The 19,564-nt window shown below is 46.8% G+C and overlaps 1 protein-coding gene across 1 annotated transcript in view; it reads left to right on the forward strand.

The window, feature by feature from the left end:
* Positions 1–19,564, forward strand: part of COL6A3 (collagen type VI alpha 3 chain) — a gene marked incomplete at its 5' end in the record, with an annotated part of 63,010 nt that overhangs the window by 36,894 nt on the left and 6,552 nt on the right. Inside the window, 16 exons of the mRNA XM_080799422.1 lie at positions 514–576; positions 1,474–1,536; positions 3,013–3,063; positions 3,258–3,293; positions 3,741–3,803; positions 4,491–4,553; positions 5,752–5,784; positions 5,869–5,905; positions 6,009–6,020; positions 6,117–6,610; positions 8,144–8,240; positions 9,124–9,822; positions 11,222–11,327; positions 13,375–13,772; positions 14,814–15,077; positions 16,119–16,214. Coding sequence (XP_080655548.1) covers positions 514–576; positions 1,474–1,536; positions 3,013–3,063; positions 3,258–3,293; positions 3,741–3,803; positions 4,491–4,553; positions 5,752–5,784; positions 5,869–5,905; positions 6,009–6,020; positions 6,117–6,610; positions 8,144–8,240; positions 9,124–9,822; positions 11,222–11,327; positions 13,375–13,772; positions 14,814–15,077; positions 16,119–16,214 — 2,575 coding nt within the window. The remainder of the gene's footprint in view (positions 1–513; positions 577–1,473; positions 1,537–3,012; positions 3,064–3,257; positions 3,294–3,740; positions 3,804–4,490; positions 4,554–5,751; positions 5,785–5,868; positions 5,906–6,008; positions 6,021–6,116; positions 6,611–8,143; positions 8,241–9,123; positions 9,823–11,221; positions 11,328–13,374; positions 13,773–14,813; positions 15,078–16,118; positions 16,215–19,564) is intronic.

The following is a 19,564-nucleotide window of genomic DNA, read 5'->3' on the forward strand; positions in this document are numbered from 1 at the left end:
TTTAGGTGGAATGGGGGTGTGGTGAAGCTCTTCGAGGGGTCACCAGTGACAAGTAGCTGCTCCCCTCTGTTGTTGGCATGTCTGTTCTGGTCATTTCTGGGCTCTGGAGGCTGCACTCCATTTTTAGAGCTATGTTTCCTCATTATTTATTTTCTCCATCAATGGATACATGTCCACAGGACCCCATACCTGTACACGCAGGTGTTGGCATGGAGGTGTGCAAAGGGAAACAAAGGCAGGTGAAATCTGGGTGCTGGCCCTCTAGTTGGGGACTTGGGGTATGTGGTTACAGCGGCATGGGTCCTTTTGCAGACACTTGTGTCACACGGTCACCCTGATGGTTTAGATTTGCACAAGTCCTGTCCATGCAGGCTTACATTCAGGTCTCTGGCACCATAGTTGGCACTCAGCGCGGCGGGATGGGGTGCAGGGCTCAGGCCCTTTGGCTTGGTGGGGGTGTGTGTGAACATTTCATAAACATTTCATTGACGGACTCCTCTCCCTGTGCTCCAGGGAAGCGGAGGGACCGCGGGTGTTCCTGGAGAACGTGGCAGGACCGGTCCCCTGGGAAGGAAGGTTTGTCTTGACAAACGTAGAGCTCATTTCCTGAGGTCAAGCACCAGCCAGACAGCCCCCTCCCCCGCAGCCTCTGTCTCATCTGTCCTTGTACTCTCAACCCCCGCTGCCTCACGTGTGCCCAGCTTCCCCCGTCGCCAGCCGGCTTGGTCGGGGGGATCCCTGTCCTGTCCCCACTCAAGGAAACACGTGGGCTATACTCAGCGGACTGGCTCTCTTGGGGCCAGGACCTGCCAGCAGCTGGGGCTTCTCTGATCTCTTCATGCGGTGGCACGTGGCTCCTCACCATAGGCAGACTGGAGGCGCTTAGCACTGCATCAGAGCTGCGTTGAACACGCATTCTTTAAACACTGGCTGAGCACGCACAGAGAGCGCTGGCCATATTTAGCTAATCCAGGAGCCCCAAATCCCCGACTGTTTTGGATAACGGCAGCTTGTTCTACAGAGGCTGTCTGAGAACAGACTTTCCATAAGCCTGAGGAGAAACCACAGTTTATCAGAACCAGTCTGAAAAGGCAGCATTTTCTCAGTCAAGGAAATGTGTTCATGGGAATGCACAGTCATCTTTGGATCTCTTGCTGGTGTGGCTGGGTGTCCCCCGGAATTCAGTGCCCACTGACTTTCCTGGCTTCTTCCTCCTGTTTCTCCTTCTCGTTTCCCTGCCAGCATGTCCCTGTGCTGGGTTAATGCAAGGAGCAAACACAGACTCTCCTGGATTCTTTTCTGCAAATCTGCACACTAACGCTGCAATTTAAAAAATAATTTTTATCAGAATCTAGAAGTTAGCAGCTTGTGGCAACTTCACCACCGGCATTGTGTAGAGCACAGAGGGCTTGGAATCACATTTTAAGTTGGCCTTGGACCCTCGGCTGTCTCAGCTTTGTTTCTTGTGTGTAGGGTGAGCCTGGAGAGCCAGGACCAAAGGGAGGCGTCGGGAGCCGGGGCCCCCGAGGGGAGACGGTAAGGTCATGATGTGCTGTGGCTCACCCTTCGTTGAAAGGTGGGAGGCGAGGAGGTGGGGACCTTGCTCTGGGCCAGGCTTCATCCTCGCAAATCGGGTTGTTTCTGAATAGAGGGAACTTGATCATTGCTTCTTGTATCCTTGGAGATCTGATTGAACACAGTGAAACCTTCTTATAAACAGCAAATCAATTTCCAAGTAAGTTACATTTCATCAGGAAGAGTGGGTGAAGACACTTTTTTCCCCTAAGAATGTGGGGACACAGTGGATCTTGAACCACCTTCACTTTTGGTTCTGCAAATGGTTTGTGACCATGACTGGGTAGAGCTTTCCTGCAAAGAAATAAATGTCCTTTGGCTAAAATGGAGTTGAATCTGATCAGGTCTTGATCCAGATAGAAACCATTTCCTTTGAACGAGACATCTAGGAATGGAGGTTATTACTTTGATAACTCATTTAGAAGTATCATTTAAAAATAATCTATAACGATAATCTATCTGCTCAGTAACAATAATTTTGTAGTATACATTTCCTTTACAGGGAAAAGATGTCTACAGAACAAGGAGAATTTTTTAAAAAATGAGGTGGTATACCTAAACATTGTAAATGGACCAGATTTCTCTAATTTATAATCCCAAACTTTAAAATATTTTTTGCATGTGTGCAATTTCTCTACAAGAAACTGAAGTTTAAAAGATCCATTTCTGTTATTATAAGTTTCAGGAGCGGGGGCGGGGTGGGGAATCAAACTTTAAAATCTATTCAGACCGTTGAAGGAAATCTCTTCTTGATTCTGTGTCCATACATTTTTGGGCAATGGCTCTTCAGCTGTTGATGTTTACTTAAAGCTGTAAATGAACTAGGGAGCATGCTCTACATATGTTTTAGGGATATGAATGTACAGTTTACATGCAATCTTCTGATTCTTTTGAAATAGTTGATGGAGTCCAGTTCTGAAAGTCTTCCATGGGGCTGTTGACAGGGCATATCTGAGAGCATAGGAGGGGGATGTTTGGAAGGAAGGCAGTCTAGTGGCACGACTGGAAGGAGGAGGGGGCTACAGAGGAGGGGACAAGGTTTGAGCACAGGAGACTTGGGAAGGCATGAAAGACTGAGTCCCATGTGTTTGCTTTGAAGGAGAATCAAAAATTCCTAGATGCAGAGAGTCAGGATGGCTTTCTAAGAGTCTCAGTTCAGTGGGTCTTTGATTCTTCACCCAAATGCTGTCTTTCCCAGTGGCTGTCCGTTGTTCTTTACAATGGTACCACACCAGCACCATTTTGCCAAAGGAGTCCATTAAGTCTACGTACAGACTCAGTCTTGTTGCACCTGGAGGATGGAGTGGGAGCAGAAACACTTCCCCGATCTGGGAACACTTCAGGGAACCAAGGACACTGTGTTCAGGGCTCTAGACAGAGGTGGTTGTGCCTTGCCCAGAGTGGCGGCCCGCAGTAATGCTCTCTTTCCATCCCCAGGGCGATGATGGCAGAGATGGCGTTGGCAATGAAGGACGCAGAGGCAAAAAAGTGCGTATCTGCTAGATTTCTTGAACTTCTGACAGCTTGTACTTTTTAAGAATTATTTCCCAAAATTTTATTGTAATATAGTGAATTTTTTCTCTTGATGACTCCAGGGATATATTTTTCCTGCTCAAGAATAATTTATTTTAGATGCCTTTAAATTGGGACCAAATATTGAGTTATTTATTTATCTCTTACAGGGAGAAAGAGGATTCCCTGGATACCCAGGTTCAAAGGTAATACTTGCAAAATAAATACTTGCCTAGTGGTGGGACATCACCGTTGTTTGGGGCTGAGTCTGGTACGATCATGGGTTAAAAACCAGAATATCGTGGTGCCAGTGCTGGGTCAGCCGCTTATTAACCGGTGACCCATGGAAGGCCCCACCTCTCTGAGGTACTCCCTCCCCTGTTACGTGGAGGTGACAGTGAGGGTTAAATGAAATGACATGGCAGTAACGTGCTTTGCAAACTTAAAATGCTGGGATCTGTATGATATTGTCATTATGGTTCAATAAGCTAAGGCCAACTCTGCGAAGGACACAGATGTACTAGAAACCCAGCAGAATGTAAATCAGAGTGAGCCAATTGGCTTCCTTGGGAAGTGTGGTCTAGATGCCCAAGGCCCTCAGCTAGACTCTCCGTTACAGATATTAATGCATCTCTTTCTGGCTCTCTTCCCAGGGTGCCCCTGGTGAGCCGGGGACAGGTGGAGCGGTGGGACCCAAAGGCATTAGAGGCCGAAGGGTGAGTCTGTCTGCACCTGGATGCAGGTGGGGAATGAGAACATGTGAGGTGATTATCCCTCTTCACTTGCAGTGGGGCTAGTGGTAGTAGAGGGTAGAAGAAAAGGAATCCTAAGCCCTAGACCAGTGTCCTCTGGACCCTCCATGATTATCTGCACTGTCCTCCTTCAGCAATGCTGTCCTTATGGGGAGGCCCCAAGAACCCCTTCCTCTAAAGATCTCAAGGATCACTAGGCTGCACACTCCCCCTCTCCCCATCATGAGAGTCCTCTTCCTTAAGCTACTTTTAGCTCTGAATGACTCTCTTCAGTGGATGTTTACTCATCCTCTTAAGATTGCACTGTGTCCTGACTTAACAAACTGTGGTCTAGATGTGGGAAACTGTTATTTTTAGAGAAAACCATCATATTATCCTGTTCATTTGTTCAATGAAGAGTCAAACTACACCCTTTAAGATTGAAGGTAGGGTTTTAAAACATTGGATTGGTTGTCTCCACTGAACAATGACCTGATTAATTGTCATTTCTTGGTTTCTTGTACGTCCTCATTAATGGTTCTGGGGGAAGCATCTTATAGTGAGAGAGTTCTCGTGGTGAAGGGGAATGTAGGGTTAGATCACCTTCGCTGCCCCTGCAGGAGTTGGGAATCTTCTGCCACAGCTGAGAAGTGTTTGTTCTGCCCTTTCTAGGGAAATTCAGGACCTCCAGGGGCAGTTGGGCAGAAGGGAGACCCTGGCTATCCAGGACCATCTGTGAGTATCCACCCAATTCTGATCAAGCCACTGGGACAGAATGCTCTCCACATGCCTCTTTGTAAACTTTCCACTGTTTCCTCTCATCATAGAGCGGGTTGCTGCATTTTTGTCATTACTGCCTTTTTTTTTTTTTTAAATTAACCACTTTTCTTTTGATACCACAATGGAGAAAAGAGCTTTTGAATTTTAGAGTTACAAGAAACTTTAAAAAGAAGTTTCTTGTGGAACCTTGTGGTCTAGGGTATATTGTAATTTGCCTTTATAATTTACTGGTGTAGGTTTGTTTGAGGTTTGTGTACAGGACCAAAAAAAAAAAAAGTACAAGTTTTAATACCTCTTGGTTGCATCTTGCAGAATTAGTATAATTTATGTCAGATGTTGGTTTGCAGTCTTCTTCCTTTGGTTTATAAAATCCCCGGGAGAGCTTTGGATTTGTGGTTTAAAAACCTTGAGTGCCCGGCCACCTGGGGCCTGGAGGGTGACCTTCTGCAGCCTTTCCACTATGTCTCTTCACTATGAATATCTTTGTTTTCTTATTTGAAGCTCTCCCTGTGTTGTCTCCCAACATGAAATTTAATGAGGTTCAAGGAATGATGGATAATCACTCCTACAAGGAAATGTTGAGGGACTAAGACAGGTTGAACTTGGTGAAGGTGAAGGCCAAATCAGGTGATTACTGCCTTTAAAAAGTGAACCATTTAATGGGAAAAAGTAAGCCAGTCACTTGTCTTGTGGGAAGACACCTGACTGGCTCACAAGAGGACTGCTTGACATCAGGATGGCTACATATTGGGACGAGAGGCTAAGCGTCGCTGTGGGTCTATCCTCGGAGCTCCTTTGACTAAGGTGGAATCCGCCTGGAGCCGAGGGTTAGCTAAGTGACTCCTCACTGTCCCTTCTGTGTTGAGACTCAAGCCTAAGTGTGCAATCCCTTTGATTTGTCATCAACTTCCAGGTTTCCAAAATGTAGAACTACTTATCTTGCAAGGGAAACACTTTTGCCCTCAAAGTTGTCTCTCTTTTGTTCCTTGAGCAGTAAAGTCAAATTTATAGGGAGAGCCTGGAAAGGTTCAAGGTCAGCCAAGGTCTACCTTTGCTTCCTCTGTTGTATTTCTGGGATTGGAGGGTGGTTCCTTTGCGCTGGTGGTCCCGCCCATCTGCCTGGCTTCTCATCCTTTCCTTCCTTGTTTCACAGGGTCCCAAAGGCAACAGAGGGGACTCCATGGATGTAAGTTGCATGCATACAGCTCCAGTCATTGCATTGTAAGGCTTTTTTCCACCCCCCTCACACTTCTTTCCTTTCCTTTTAAAGCAATGTGCCCTTGTCCAGAGCATCAAAGATAAATGCCGTAAGTACATGATTCTCTCTTGTCCATGACACGCTTCTGTATTTTACATTTGAAATTCTGACATAGTAAACATGTTTCACTCCTCTCTTCCTCTCTTTCGTAGCTTGCTGTTATGGTAAGTTGATTTCAGCCATTTGACTTCCTCCTGCAGAAAGAAGAGCCCCTTTTCCAGTAAGTCAGATTTGTCTTTGAAAATCCCCACTCCCCGCAGGGCCCCTGGAATGTCCCGTCTTCCCGACGGAGCTGGCCTTTGCTTTAGACACCTCAGAGGGTGTCACCCAAGACACATTTAGCCGGATGAGGGATGTGCTCCTGAAGATTGTGGGCGATCTGACCATTGCTGAGAGCAACTGCCCACGGGGGGCACGTGTGGCTGTGGTCACCTACAACAACGAGGTGACCACGGAGATCCGGTTTGCTGACTCCAAGAAGAAGTCGGTTCTCCTGGACAAGATCAAGAACCTTCAGGTGGCTCTGACATCCAAGCAACAGAGTCTGGAAACAGCCATGTCCTTCGTGGCCAGGAACACATTTAAGCGCGTGAGGAATGGATTCCTGATGAGGAAGGTGGCTGTTTTCTTCAGCAATAAGCCCACGAGGGCAACCCCACAGCTCAGGGAGGCCGTGCTGAAGCTTTCAGATGCAGGGATCACACCCTTGTTCCTCACAAGCCAGGAGGACCGGCAGCTCATCAATGCGTTACAGGTCTGTGCCATGTGGGTGTCCTTGGCACCTCCCTCTGTTCTTCTTGGGCCCCGAGAAGGTTCTCAGACCCATCTGTGCCTCCTTGATGAGTTCATGCGGAATTTCCCAAAGCTCCTGGATGAGGTTGTTGTGATTGGCAACTACTTGAGTGAGATTTCCAGAACAGCCAATGGGGCTGGCTGTAGGGCAACATCCAGATGCCTGTGATTTATTCCCACTGTGTCCCTCCTCACATGCCGGAGAAGCATCTCCCAGGGCTGACCCTGAGGCCTACAGTTTTCTAGTGTGATCTCCCTTCAACATCAATGACTCTAGCACCCCTATCTATGCCCCTCTTTAAACCTTTCCTCAGCCTGGATGGCGGCCAAGGCTTAGCCTTCACTGTGAAGCTACAAAGTGCTCCCTTGTCATTAGCTTGTTTAATTATTATAACAATAGAAATAATTGCTATAGTAATTGGCAAATGAATCAATTAATATTTATTCAGTGTCAATTCTGGCAGCATTGCTCAAGATAAGTGGAGGGTGGGCATGATGGGAAAGAGCCCTAGTTCCGTTACCCCCCACCCCACACACACTTTCTAGCTTCAAGTCACCATAAAAAATATGGTCACGTCACTTAACCTGCCTGGGTCTTAGATTTCTCGCCAGTGAAATGTGGGGTGTGGCGGGATGGTCTCTAGCATCTTTTCTCCCAGACTGGGGTTTCTATGGTCCTACCACTGCCTATGTCAGTGAAAGACAGTCTGGACATTGGTGCCATCTCTTGGGGCTGCTTCTGCCAAACCACAGCCTGTCTTGAGCCCAGAGCACTGAGCTTGGGAAGCCAGCTGTGGTTGCCAGCTGTCTTCCCTTGTAAGAGGGCTCATTTATGTACACTTTCCCTCACAGGGGCTGAGGGACCAGAACTACATGGCTCTTGACCACACTGTTTCAGCAAGTTAGAAAAGTCAATTAATCATTCATTAATTAAATTTAATTATTTACTAAATAACTGCTTAGTGATGTTGTGCTAGGCACCACGATGATGAGCAGGGCTTCTTGAATCTTCTAGAAGTGACTTTATTACTTGCTTTGCCGTTATATCCCTTTTTGGACCTGGGAGAGACGGAGCAGATGGAGCTACCCTTTGTCAGTGGCTGGCACTGCTGCTGAAAATAGCCATATTACCCATGTTCCCACTATCCCCTCGAGGGAATTTACCATTATCCCCATTTTGCAGCTGAGGAAACTGGACCCAGACAGGTTAAATGATTTTCCTCCAGGCCTGACAGAAAGGGCAGCAGTGGGATTTGAACTGTGGCTCATCTGTACAGAAGAAAACCTTGTTTTCCTATTAAGCTCAGTAGCTCCTCTCTAAGAAAACCCCCGAGAGGATCCTGATAAGGTATCAAGGGTACCAAGAAAACCCCCGAGAGGATACTGAATCTGTTGGGGGGTTTATTTTTCTGAGGTGACTCTCTTCCTCAGCTCCATTTCAAGTAGTTCCTTACCATGGACACTCCTACCAGCCATTTCCTTTTGTTTCAACCAGATCAATAACACAGCGGTGGGACACGCGCTCGTCCTCCCTGCTAGGAGAGATCTCACGGACTTCCTGAAGAATGTCCTCACGTGTCATGTTTGCCTGGGTAAGGGGCTTCTCTAACAGGAAATCTGTTACAAAGCGTGCTATCCATAGAGTGACACTTGAATGAATAGTTGCCATTCATGGAAAGGCGTTGTGTTAAATGAAGAGCCACAGAGCCTCACATTTACCAGTGTAATTCCTATATTGGTAGCTTCCATATTTAGAGTGGATCCCCTCAAACAGAGCTTCTCTCTGTTAGGAAATGATTAATTTCATAGGAAATAAAGGAAAAAGTCGGCTTTGTTTACAGTTTGACCTTAGAGTTCAGATTTCAATTGTTGGTCTTTGTGTCTTTCTGGAACACATTTCTTCAAAGAGTGGCAAAGAAAGTTTCCTTACCTTTCCCTCTCCTCTCCTCTCCTTCCTCTCTCCTCTCCTCTCCTCTTCTTTTCTTTTTTTCCTTCTTCTTCCTCCTCTGTCCTTCCCCTCCCCCTCCTTTCCCTATGTCTTCCCCCTCCTCCCACTCCTCCTCCTCCTCCTCTTCCTTTCCTCCTCCTCCTTCCCCTCTTCCTCCTCCTCTTCCTCTCCTCCTCCTCCTTCCCCTCTTCCTCCTCCTCTTCTTCTACTTCTCCTCCTCTTCCTCTTCATCCTTCTTCCTCTCCTCCTCCTCCTTCCTCTTCTCCTCCTCCTCCACTGCCTCCTCCTCCTCTTCCTCTTCTTCTAATGTCAATCCCATAGTGTACTAACAAGGACTTTAGCTTCCTGATTTGTTTCATTTAGGGTTAGATGATGAGAACTGAAATCTGGCCACAAAATGGCATCAAGCTATAAATGGGCTTCTATATTATGTGACGATTTTAATTACCTCCGACTCTCAGCACACTGACGTACAATATCTTGCTGTGGGAGTCACAGAGTAAATGGGTTTCCATGCTTCTTTCTAGACATCTGCAACATTGACCCATCCTGTGGATTTGGCAGCTGGAGGCCTTCCTTCAGGGACAGGAGAGCGGCTGGCAGCGATGCGGACATTGACATGGCTTTCATCCTAGATAGCTCTGAGTCCACCACTCTGTTCCAGTTCAATGAAATGAGGAAGTACATAGGGTACCTGGTCAGACAGCTGGACCTCAGCCCAGACCCCAAGGCCTCCCAGCACTTCACCAGGGTAGCCGTTGTGCAGCATGCACCTTATGAGTCTGTGGGGAACACCAGCGTGCCGCCCGTGAAGGTGGAATTCTCCCTGACTGACTACAGCTCCAAGGAGAAGCTGGTGGACTTTCTCCACAGCAGAATGACACAGCTTCAGGGGACCAGGGACCTGGGCAGCGCCATTGAATACACCATAGAGAACGTCTTTGAAAGCGCCCCCAACCCACGGGACCTGAAGATCATGGTTCTGATGCTGACGGGTGAGGTGGAGAAGGAGCAGCTGGAAGAGGCCCAGAGAGTCATCTTGCAGGCCAAATGCAAGGGTTACTTCTTCGTGATTCTCAGCATCGGCAGGAAGGTGAACATCAAGGAGGTATACGGCTTTGCCAGCGAGCCAAATGACGTCTTCTTCAAACTACTGGATAAGTCGACTGAACTCAACGAAGAGCCTCTGATGCGCTTTGGGAGGTTGTTACCATCCTTTGTCAGCAGTAAGTCCTACATCAGACAGTGTGGGCTGGTCCAGGGCTTCCTGCCAGCTCGTAGCCTTGGGCTCTCTGGGACATGGGACTATGGAGAATATGTCTGGTGTACTGATGTTGACTTGTTCATTCATCCAACACATATGTATTGACACCTACCATGTCACAGACACCCCTTAGAAACCAAGTTGGCTGTGAACACATGGAAATCCTGTTCTCGTTCACTCACTTTTTCAGCCACATTGGACTGGCATCTCTCAGCTATAGACCCTGTGTTCCTGAGAGTGAACATGGGTCAAGTGTACATTGTGCATGACATCATAAGTGGGGAAGCTCCTCAAAAGCCTTGTGTTGATCTGGGCTTAGCCACAACCCCCACACTTGGAAACCCTGGACCTTTGCTGATGTGAATCTCCTCCCCGCTTTAGTGACAAACCCACATTCAGCTTCAAAGCAAATCCCTAGCTGCCCCTACTCACCATGAATGCTCCCCACTCCCAAGGCTTTGTCATCCTTAACCTGGGCACTACTTACTTGTCTATTCCATGGCCTGCTGGTTATTCCTTCGTGGCCTGTGTTCCCAGCAGACTGGATGGTCCTTGAGGAGATGCATTGATTTTCCTGTGCTCCAGGGCCCGGCATAGTACATAGCCAGCCCCAAGGCAGCATGGGAGAGTATCTAACCTCTGAGGGAGCTCTAGAAGTTAGGGATGAACATGTATGTACAGAGAATTTATTACTCATGGGAAAGGTGAGGTCCATGAAAACCGTGTTCACATTTGTGAAGGCCTGTTCCTCAAAAGCATTAAAGAAAAAACGTGAAGCGAAAGTGAGGCAGCAAGTTCACCCCGGGGTCAATGTCACTACCTTCCGAAGATTAAAAACAAAAGTTTTATTAAACACAACATTGAGAAAACATTAGAAGTAATTTGGTTACCTTTTGATGTTCAAGAGCTTGGAACTTGTTCTACTCTGTGTTTTATTTTTCTTCTATTCCTGTCTCCTCCTCACATTGGGTAAATATTTTCTTCAATCCAATCACCCAAATATTGCCAAACAGAAGATTTTGGCTTGAGATGTTTTATGGGTCAAGGACCATGGTGCTTAATGTTTAAATTTACTAGATGTAACTTGTCTGGAAGAATGAATTAATTTAACAAATATTTATGCACTACCTGCTGTGTGATCCATTTAACTCATTAGCAGATTAATTTTAATTTGCATGGGACTCATGTGCACTTAATTTTTTTTTCCCCCTGGGGCTCCTGGGTGGCTCAGTTCATTAAGCATCTGCCTTTGGCTCAGGTCATGATCCCTGCCCGGGGTCCTGGGATTGAACCCCATGTCAGGCTCTCTGTCAGATAAATAAATAAAATCTTAAAAAATTTTTTTTCCTGTTTCTTTCCAGGTGAAAATGCTTTTTACTTGTCCCCAGATATCAGGAAAGAGTGTGATTGGTTCCAAGGGGACCAACTGTCAATTAAGAACCCTGTGAAGTTTGGTCACAAACAATTGTAAGTATCATAATAATTGTCTTGAAAAGTACAGTGTAGAGAGAATGCAGAAGTCCCCCAGACAATGCCTAACCTTATGGGTAAAGACAATGAAATCCAGAAAATGTGACTTCTTAAAGGTCATGTGGAACATTCTTTCCAACCTGTTGTATCCATTTGCTTTGGTTGCAGACCAAACTCCCCAAAACTTAATGGCTGAAAGCAACTATTTATTTAATCCGTAGTTCTGTGGGTTAGCAGTTTTTCTTGGGCTCAGCTGGACAGTCCTCTGGCCTCAGCTGGGCTTACTTCTGTGTCTGTGGTCAGCAGCCTGTCTGCTGTGGATGGGTGTCTGGATGGTCTCAGCTGTTTGGCTCCCCTCTGCTCTATGTGGCCTCTTCTTCTCCAGGAGGCTAGGTTGGGGTTTGCTTCCAGGTGGATGGGTGAGGTTCCAAGAGAGAAGTCAGACGGCATGAGGCCTCTTGAGGCCTGCGCTGGAGCCAGCACACTGGTACTTCTGCCATATTCCATTGGTCAACGCATGTCCAACGGCCAGCCAGGCTAGATTCAAGAGTTGGGGGCTTGACTCCCTGGGAGGCCTTGTCACAGCCCATTGTGAAGGGCATGGGGGCAGAAGGGGTGGGAAATTGGGGCCATGTGGTAAAACAGCCTACCACACCTGGTATCAATCCTACAGAAGGATTGGCTACATTAACCAAAAAATGGGCTCCAAATCTTAAAATGATTAGTGTTACAATAACACAGGTGATGGTGGTAACACTGGGAGGCAACGTACGTGTCCTGCTGGGAAAGCCAACGAGAGGGTGGGGGCTGGGGAACTTGTACCCACAGGGATGCTGGCCCAGCTCCATCTGTGGTACGAACTCCAGCATGGAGAAGTGGGCTGTGTGCATGTGACATAGGGTGAGGTGACGGGGACATGGTGGCTGGAACTGAGCCCAGGCAATGTGCCAGCAGTTTGTCCCCCTCAAGGGAGTGCCACAGACTGTCATGCTTGTTAGGTAGGAGAGCTTTCTGACCGTAGCACCCAGAGGATGTGGACTTGACATCCTTGACAAACTAGTGTGGGGCTTACTCCTGGCTTGACCTCCAGAGTGGGGACAGAGAACCCACCTCCATCTCTCACCCCTGAAATCTTCCAGCTCTTGCCCTTGTCCTTGAAGGCAGGCTCCGTGCTCAGCTGAGCAGACTGACCATCGCCACTGAGGGTTCTGTGAGCTCTGTCCTGCTTGTCCAGGTCCAGAAGCTCTCTTCTTGGTCTTAGTTATCTTTGTGATTTCTCTCAAACACTCCCTGAACCATCCTCTACCTTCTCTTCAGGAAAACAGAATGAACACTATAACCTAGTGTTTGAAGTTGTAGGACATCACCTTGGACATACGCTGCTTGGGCCTTAGAGCAGTGGCTGACAATGAATCAGTGAGAGTCTGTCTCCAGACAATGAGCGAAGGACACCTGGGTCTGGGCTGTTGCATCTGATTATGTGGCTGTGCTTTTTAGGGATTTGTAATAGATCAAAAAACTGTGGAAAATACCACAACACCTGCAAAATAATGTAAACAAATATACACAGTAAGCTCTGGGAAGGGAAGCACATGCTGACTTAATTACTTGGAGCTCAACACGGCATTTTGTTGTGTGGATACTTTCTTAGAATGAGAGTAGCTATTAACTGGTTTCATTTAATTTTTGGTGTATATGCTTTAGTTCGTCAATTTTAAAAATTATTATATTAATGATAATAACATAATATTTATTATGTCTCATAAATTAAAAGCAAGATGTCAGATATATTTATAGTGCAATACAGTCTTCATTTTTAATGATTCTATTACTTTATATGCATTTCAATATAGTTTCCGTGGCACAGATTCTAAAAGGAAGGAATTTAATGTATGCGATATTATCCGTAAAACATAAAAACTACTGCATGCGTTTTGATAAAGCAGCAAAGTTCGTGTAACTCGTGGGAATTATGTTTTTGTAAATTTTAGAGAGCAGGCAAAACTATGTATGGATTGAAATGATATTTAATTTGTTTTAACAGAAATATCCCGAATAATGTAACTTCAAGTCCTACATCCAAACTAGTGACCACCACAAAGCCAGTGACCACCACAGAACCAGCGACCACCACGACCAAGCCATTGACTGTGGTAAACCTGCCCGCCTCAAAGTCAGCTGCAGCAAAGCCAGCCCCGCCCAAACCAGCTGCTGTGAGACCCGTGGCCACAAGGCCCGTAGCCACCAAACCTGAGGCCACCAAGACAGCCACAGTCAAACCCGCAGTGGCCGCAAAGCCAGCAGTCGCGAAGTCAGTGGCCCCAAAGCCAGCTGCTGTAAGGCCCCCCACTGTAGCCAGACAGGTGGCCGCCAAGCCCGAGACCCCCAAGCCCCAGGCAGCCAAACCACCAGCCACCAAACCGGTCCCTGCTAAGACTGCAGGTAAGAAAGCATGCTCAGGGCTGCCAGCGAGGGGCATCCTTGTTTCCTGTGTTCACGGCATGCCCCCTGAAGCCTGTTTATAAATCAAGTGAAATGCAGTCATTGATCCAGGATTTGTACCTCTAGATGATGTACTTGAGAAGGCGCTGGTCAGAGCACACAATTATCAAAACATTGCTTTTTTTTTGTTTGTTTTTCTGTTAGAAAGCAGTTTTTCTCTTCCTCTTTGAGGCTCGTGAGCTCCACACAAAGAGCAGGTGGGATGAGTCTCCCACCTTCTGCTGCCTCTTTTCCCCCTGCCCCGGCCAAGCCCTGAACCCTGCCTCCGGGTGGGGCAGAAGCACGTTCCCACAGGAAAAGCCCCATGCAGCACGCTGTGGGAATTGCGGGGTGCTCCGTTGAGCTGACCGGCAGCTCAGAGCCTTCCCCCCGAGACTGAATATGTGCTAATGCTGTCCATGGGGGACACACCTTCCAGATGGAGTTAGATGTGAGGATGGGTGGGCTTCCCGAGACCCAGAGTTAGTTATTTTGTTCTTTCCTCCAGATGCTGGAATATACTAGAGAACCACAAACCATACGGAAAGGTGAAGGCAGAATGTATATGTTTGTGAAAAGGTGGAAATTGTCTTCCTTCGATGATCAGACAGGAAGCAGGGATTCCTTTAGAATAATTTCTGGTCATGTTCTAAAGTTTCGTGACTTCATGTATTTTAAATGATGGGACTCATTCTGTCTTGAATGCTTGCCTGTGTCTTTTCAAAGTCTTTCCTGAACAGGAGCGATTCTCAATAGAAAAGGAATAGATTTGTACCCTGCTGAGAAATAATGAGAAAATGCATTCCACCTTTCATGGATGTTGGTAGCTTCCAACACTAATGTTCCTTAGGAGCTTGAACAAGAAATTGGTGCCCTGCTCACCTAACTTTCTGTTCCGTTGCCTGCCGAGTCATCTCTTTCCATTGCTGTCTGTCACCTGTGTGTCACAGTCATGTGGGGCTTTAAGCTTTATCTCTGCACTCTGCTTCACCTGTCTTCCAGTGAAGGCTTCCCGAGAGGTCCAGGTGTCTGACATCACCGAGAACAGCGCCAGACTCCGCTGGGAGAGGCCCGAGCCCCCCAGCCCTTACTTTTATGACCTCACCGTCACCTCGGCCCATGACCAGTCCCTGGTGCTGCGGCAGAACCTGTCGGTGACGGAGCGTGCCATTGGGGGCCTGCTTGCCGGCCACACGTACCATGTGGCCGTGGTCTGCTACTTGAAGTCGCAGGTCAGAGCCACCTACCAAGGAAGCTTCAGCACAAGTGAGTACATGGTCATCCCTGAACAGTCGGTCCCCGATTTCCATGTGCAACCTCAAATGGGACATAAAGGGGATGATTCTGATTCACTGAATCTGAAATAACAAGGTTAGAGCAAATCCTGGGTGTGTTTGGGGGATGCCCACGTTAAGAAATTAACACAATGGAAGGCGGGGTTCCTGGGGAACTGTTGCCCTGCCCTTGGGGTCCTGGGATACTTCATGGAGGAAGCCAGATCCATCTGGCCCAAGGGCAGCCCCTACTCTGAGAGAAAGAAGTAAGTTCACGGGTCCTGGCTGGGGTCTCGAACCCCCTCCATGACCGTGTTTCTGAAGTATGTCTCCACGTTCATACGTGGAGAGTACCACCGAGACTCTGGCTCCTCAGAGTCACCGAGTCTGTGCAATCTTACCACCTCAAGGCCATGGGATGTCTATGGCCACTGTGCGATGGGGCTCAGCGCACTCCTCCCTAGTTCACCATGCTGGGGTCTGCCCTCCGTGGCTCTGCCCTCCGTGTCCCGTTGTCCCCCTGGCTCCTTTGTGGCACCGAGACCTGAGACCTACTCATGCATGCATTCTAGTCTCTGTTATTATTCCCACCCCTGACCTTTCAGAGTTCTCCCAGATTCCCCCAACCCCCTTCTTGACCCATGCTGCTCCTGGGATGCAGAGGGGTCCACATTCCTTTCCCTGGGGTCAGTGTCACTAAGATCAAGGAACTCTGCCTGAGGAAAGGGAATTCCCAGCAGTCACCATGTAATCCATGAAGATTGGAGTGCAAAGACCCTTCAACCCCAGGGCTCTTTTTTCATGGATGGAAGCAGAAGCGGTTATGTGGGAAATTTTCAGAGATTTCTCCATTTGCTTGTTGAGATGAGTGGAACTTGCCAACGACAGACGTCCATAGTGTCTGTAGAGACTTGGCAGGTCTTGCCCTCATGTGAGCTGTTCACCTGGAAAGGCTGCTTGCCTCGGTCCCTGAGAATTCCTAAGCCCTTCAGCTTCTGGGTTTCCTACTGGTTGCACGTGTTTTCTTTTCTAGAGAAAGTTCAGCTTCCCTCTCTACAAGCAAGGTCGGCTTCTAGTTCAACCATCAATCTCATGGTGAGCACGGAACCGGTGGCTGGTGGTGAGACAGGTGAGTTGTGAGAGTAATAAGTCCATTAACAGCACTAAGAGCCTCCTTCCAGACCTTCTCAAACCTTTGAAACCTGGATTCTATGTTGTCTGCTGGGGTTCTAATTCTTAGGCAAGCCTGACTTCTGTGGGAAAGTTCCCAATGGGCTCTCTGTGGCCCAATGTGGTCTTATTCTGCATAGTCCAAGTTGCATATGGTCACTTTCCTTTCCTGTCACCAGACTCTTCAAGAAAACTAGATGGGAATTGCTTTGGGGCTGGAGCCAAGAATTCATGTGTCTCTTGATCAGATTCCCCTATTACTCTTATTGGGGTTGGAGCTGATTTATGGCTTGTGATGCTGGAAGCATAGGAACTTGCCCCCTCAGTGACTTAATCTAATAACAACTGCTTAAAAGAACACAAAACAGATTAGGACATGTGAAATTAGTGGGTTTGGAAGTGACCCCTGGGGTTGACATTCTGATCCTAATTCCCTAGCACACAACCTGCGTTAGTCTATCATCCCCGTGTCTGCGTGCCTGAGCCTGAGTGTGTGCACATTTCAATCAGTAGTGGGTTGTACCTGTTTCTGGAACAGAGAGCTGTTTACATGCTTTTGTTCGTGGGCAGTGGGACCTTGCGACTGTGTGACCTCAGCCCTCATTCAGCAGAATGTGTGCTTGGAGTGTTCACTCATGAGAGACGGGTTATTGATACAGTTAATATACTCTGTTTATGGGTGTCCAGCAAAAGATGTTGGCAGCAATATCCAAAGTCAAAATTTCATGGGCATTTGCATACTGTATTGTTTTATGGGCCCCAAAGCCAAAGACTTCCACTCACTGGGGACAAGTCCTTGTTTTTTAATGTACTGGCCACTGTCCCGAGGAGGAAGGCATTCCTCTTTACAGTGTTTCTTTCTGTAATTGACTCTGACCAAAGGTATTTACTGAGGCTTGCTGCTTTGGGGCTGGATTTAAAAGCCTCTGTATGCACTACCTTGCCAGAAGCCCCGGCCCACTGCTTTCTGGGCCTTTCTTCAGGATTCCTCATTTTTCTCTTTCCTTTGTAAGTTTTTAAAGTGATGTCTGTTTCTTCATCTTACCCTTTCTGTGGAGACTGTGTCCTGTCCCATCTGTGTTTACACAAAATTGGATGATTTCTGACTCCACACATCCATCTCTTTGGGGCACTTGAGGGGAGAGACCTCTTGATTCTTTTAGTTTTTTCTGAAGAGAATCTTCTCTGTTGCTAGAATATTCTATTCCATCAAGAGACTTCCCTTATAGCCATGTCTGTGTGTACAGCTGTATTTATTATCTGTATCTGTATGTGTATCTATATTCTGTCTCCACCTCTGTGTCCATCTGTCTGTCCATCATCCTTAGTTCAGCTGCAACCTGACTGACATGTGGCATCAAGAGTTACTAGAGAGAAACCAAGTCACAGCAGGAATTGTGGAACTATTATACACATCTATGTGTATACTCTAAGCCAATGAATAACTTATATAACTGAAAAGTATTTAAAATAACTCGCTTTTGGACATAATTTTAGGAATAGGTCTGTGGTAGAGACAGCCGTGTGTTTTTCAAACTCCTGCAGCCTTCCTGTTGGAAGGATTGACAGAAGAGCAAGACATTCTCTTCTCTCCATCTAAATTTGTGGGAACGATTCAGGAATTCAAGGTAGACTGGGTAATTTAAACTTGAACTTGTTAGGGGCTGTTGAAAAAGATTTTGTACAAACTTTTAATGTTCTAATTTTCAACTCAAACTAACACAATGGGAAGTAGGGTTAGGGATGGAGAAGATACCCAAGTCTCTACACAGAAGCAGTCTTCTAGGTCCTGCATCAGGAGACCGTGAATGAGCCTTTGTCTCCTGCACTGGGACACCCGCAGCTCCTAACCCACTCCTGCTCCCTGCCTCAGTCCCCTGCATGGTGACTGGGTTCCCAACATGGCGCTTGAGCTCGGACAGAAGCTGCAAAGAACTCACTAGGATTTCCCCCAAGATATGGTCAGGACAGAAATTGTAACTTCAAAGTCACTGTGCTCTTGCTTCCCCCCTCACTGGGAATGCTACCCCTCCCAGAGTGTAGGAAATACAAAATTCCTGCAAATCCAGTGCTTCATTGAGGGAAAATGACTGAGAGTAAGTTCCATGGTGAGCTTTGGGTGTGTTTCTGGTTTTCTTATGTGTGGTCCAGAAGGGACACAAATATATAAACAGTATTTAGTTAATATAAACAATGTAATCTTTAAACAAGAATCTGGCTGGGCTGTTATGTTTGTTGTTTAAGACTGAGTCATAGGTTCAGACTTAAGAAAGTCCTTTTAATCCAGACCTTTTTACCACTTAGGTCTCCTCTCACCATGTGGCAGGGAAAAGGGTTTTTGTCAGGGGGGGCATGTGAGTCTTTCATGGTTACAAGTAGTTAGATACAGATGATCCTAAGCTTTCTCCTTCATGGTGGTTACTATGTAACCTCAAGCCCAGAACTTAGAGGTTTTTAACCCTTCCCTGCGTGGGCACATGCATAGCCGTGTGTTTCCCAGCTAGGGATTCAAGTTAGTGCGAAGATATAACTTGCTTTTTGAAAATTTAAATTCAGTTAGCCAACATATAGTAAGTACATCATTAGTTTCAGTGATTCATCAGTTGCCTACAGCATGCCATGCTCAAGAACAAGGCCCTCAGTCACCACCCCTCACCCACAGTAAGAAAATAGCACTTTGCTGGAGAAGGCCCTTCATACACATTTGCTCAATGAATGTATGTAGGTGTGCATGTGCACGGCATTTTGGGGAGCTCTTTTCGAAGGAAACCAATTCGATATTTATTGTGAAATGTTTAAATCTCACAATGGAATTGGGAGTCAGAATCAGGAGGTGAAAGCTTCCCCTCTCTCCCAGCCTCCTCTCCCCTCCCCCACTTCCCTGCTACAATGAAGTCCTCTTGGGGCCCTGCTACAATGAAGTCCTCTTGGGAATTTTCCCCAAGGAGAAAAACATTTCTATGACATTCATATTTTTTGCAGGTAGAAAAAGAGTGATAATGATTCACTTTATAAAGTTAACTTTTTAAAAATATACTAACTGGGGGTGGGAGGTTAGGATAGGGTGGCTGGGTTATGAACATTGGGGAGGGTGTGTGCTATGGTGAGGGCTGTGAAATATGTAAGCCTGATGATTCACAGACCTGTATCCCTGGGGTAGATAATACATTATATGTCTATATATATATATATATATATATATACTCTGTATTCATTCCCAGTAGTGGCTTGTGTATTTTGCATCCAAATATCAATTACCATACTATGCAGTATTTCTCCAAAGATGTATTTTCTTGATAATGCAAGCAA

The sequence above is a fragment of the Martes martes genome (assembly GCF_963455335.1).
Source record: "Martes martes genome assembly, chromosome: 3".
Lineage (NCBI taxonomy): Eukaryota > Metazoa > Chordata > Mammalia > Carnivora > Mustelidae > Martes > Martes martes.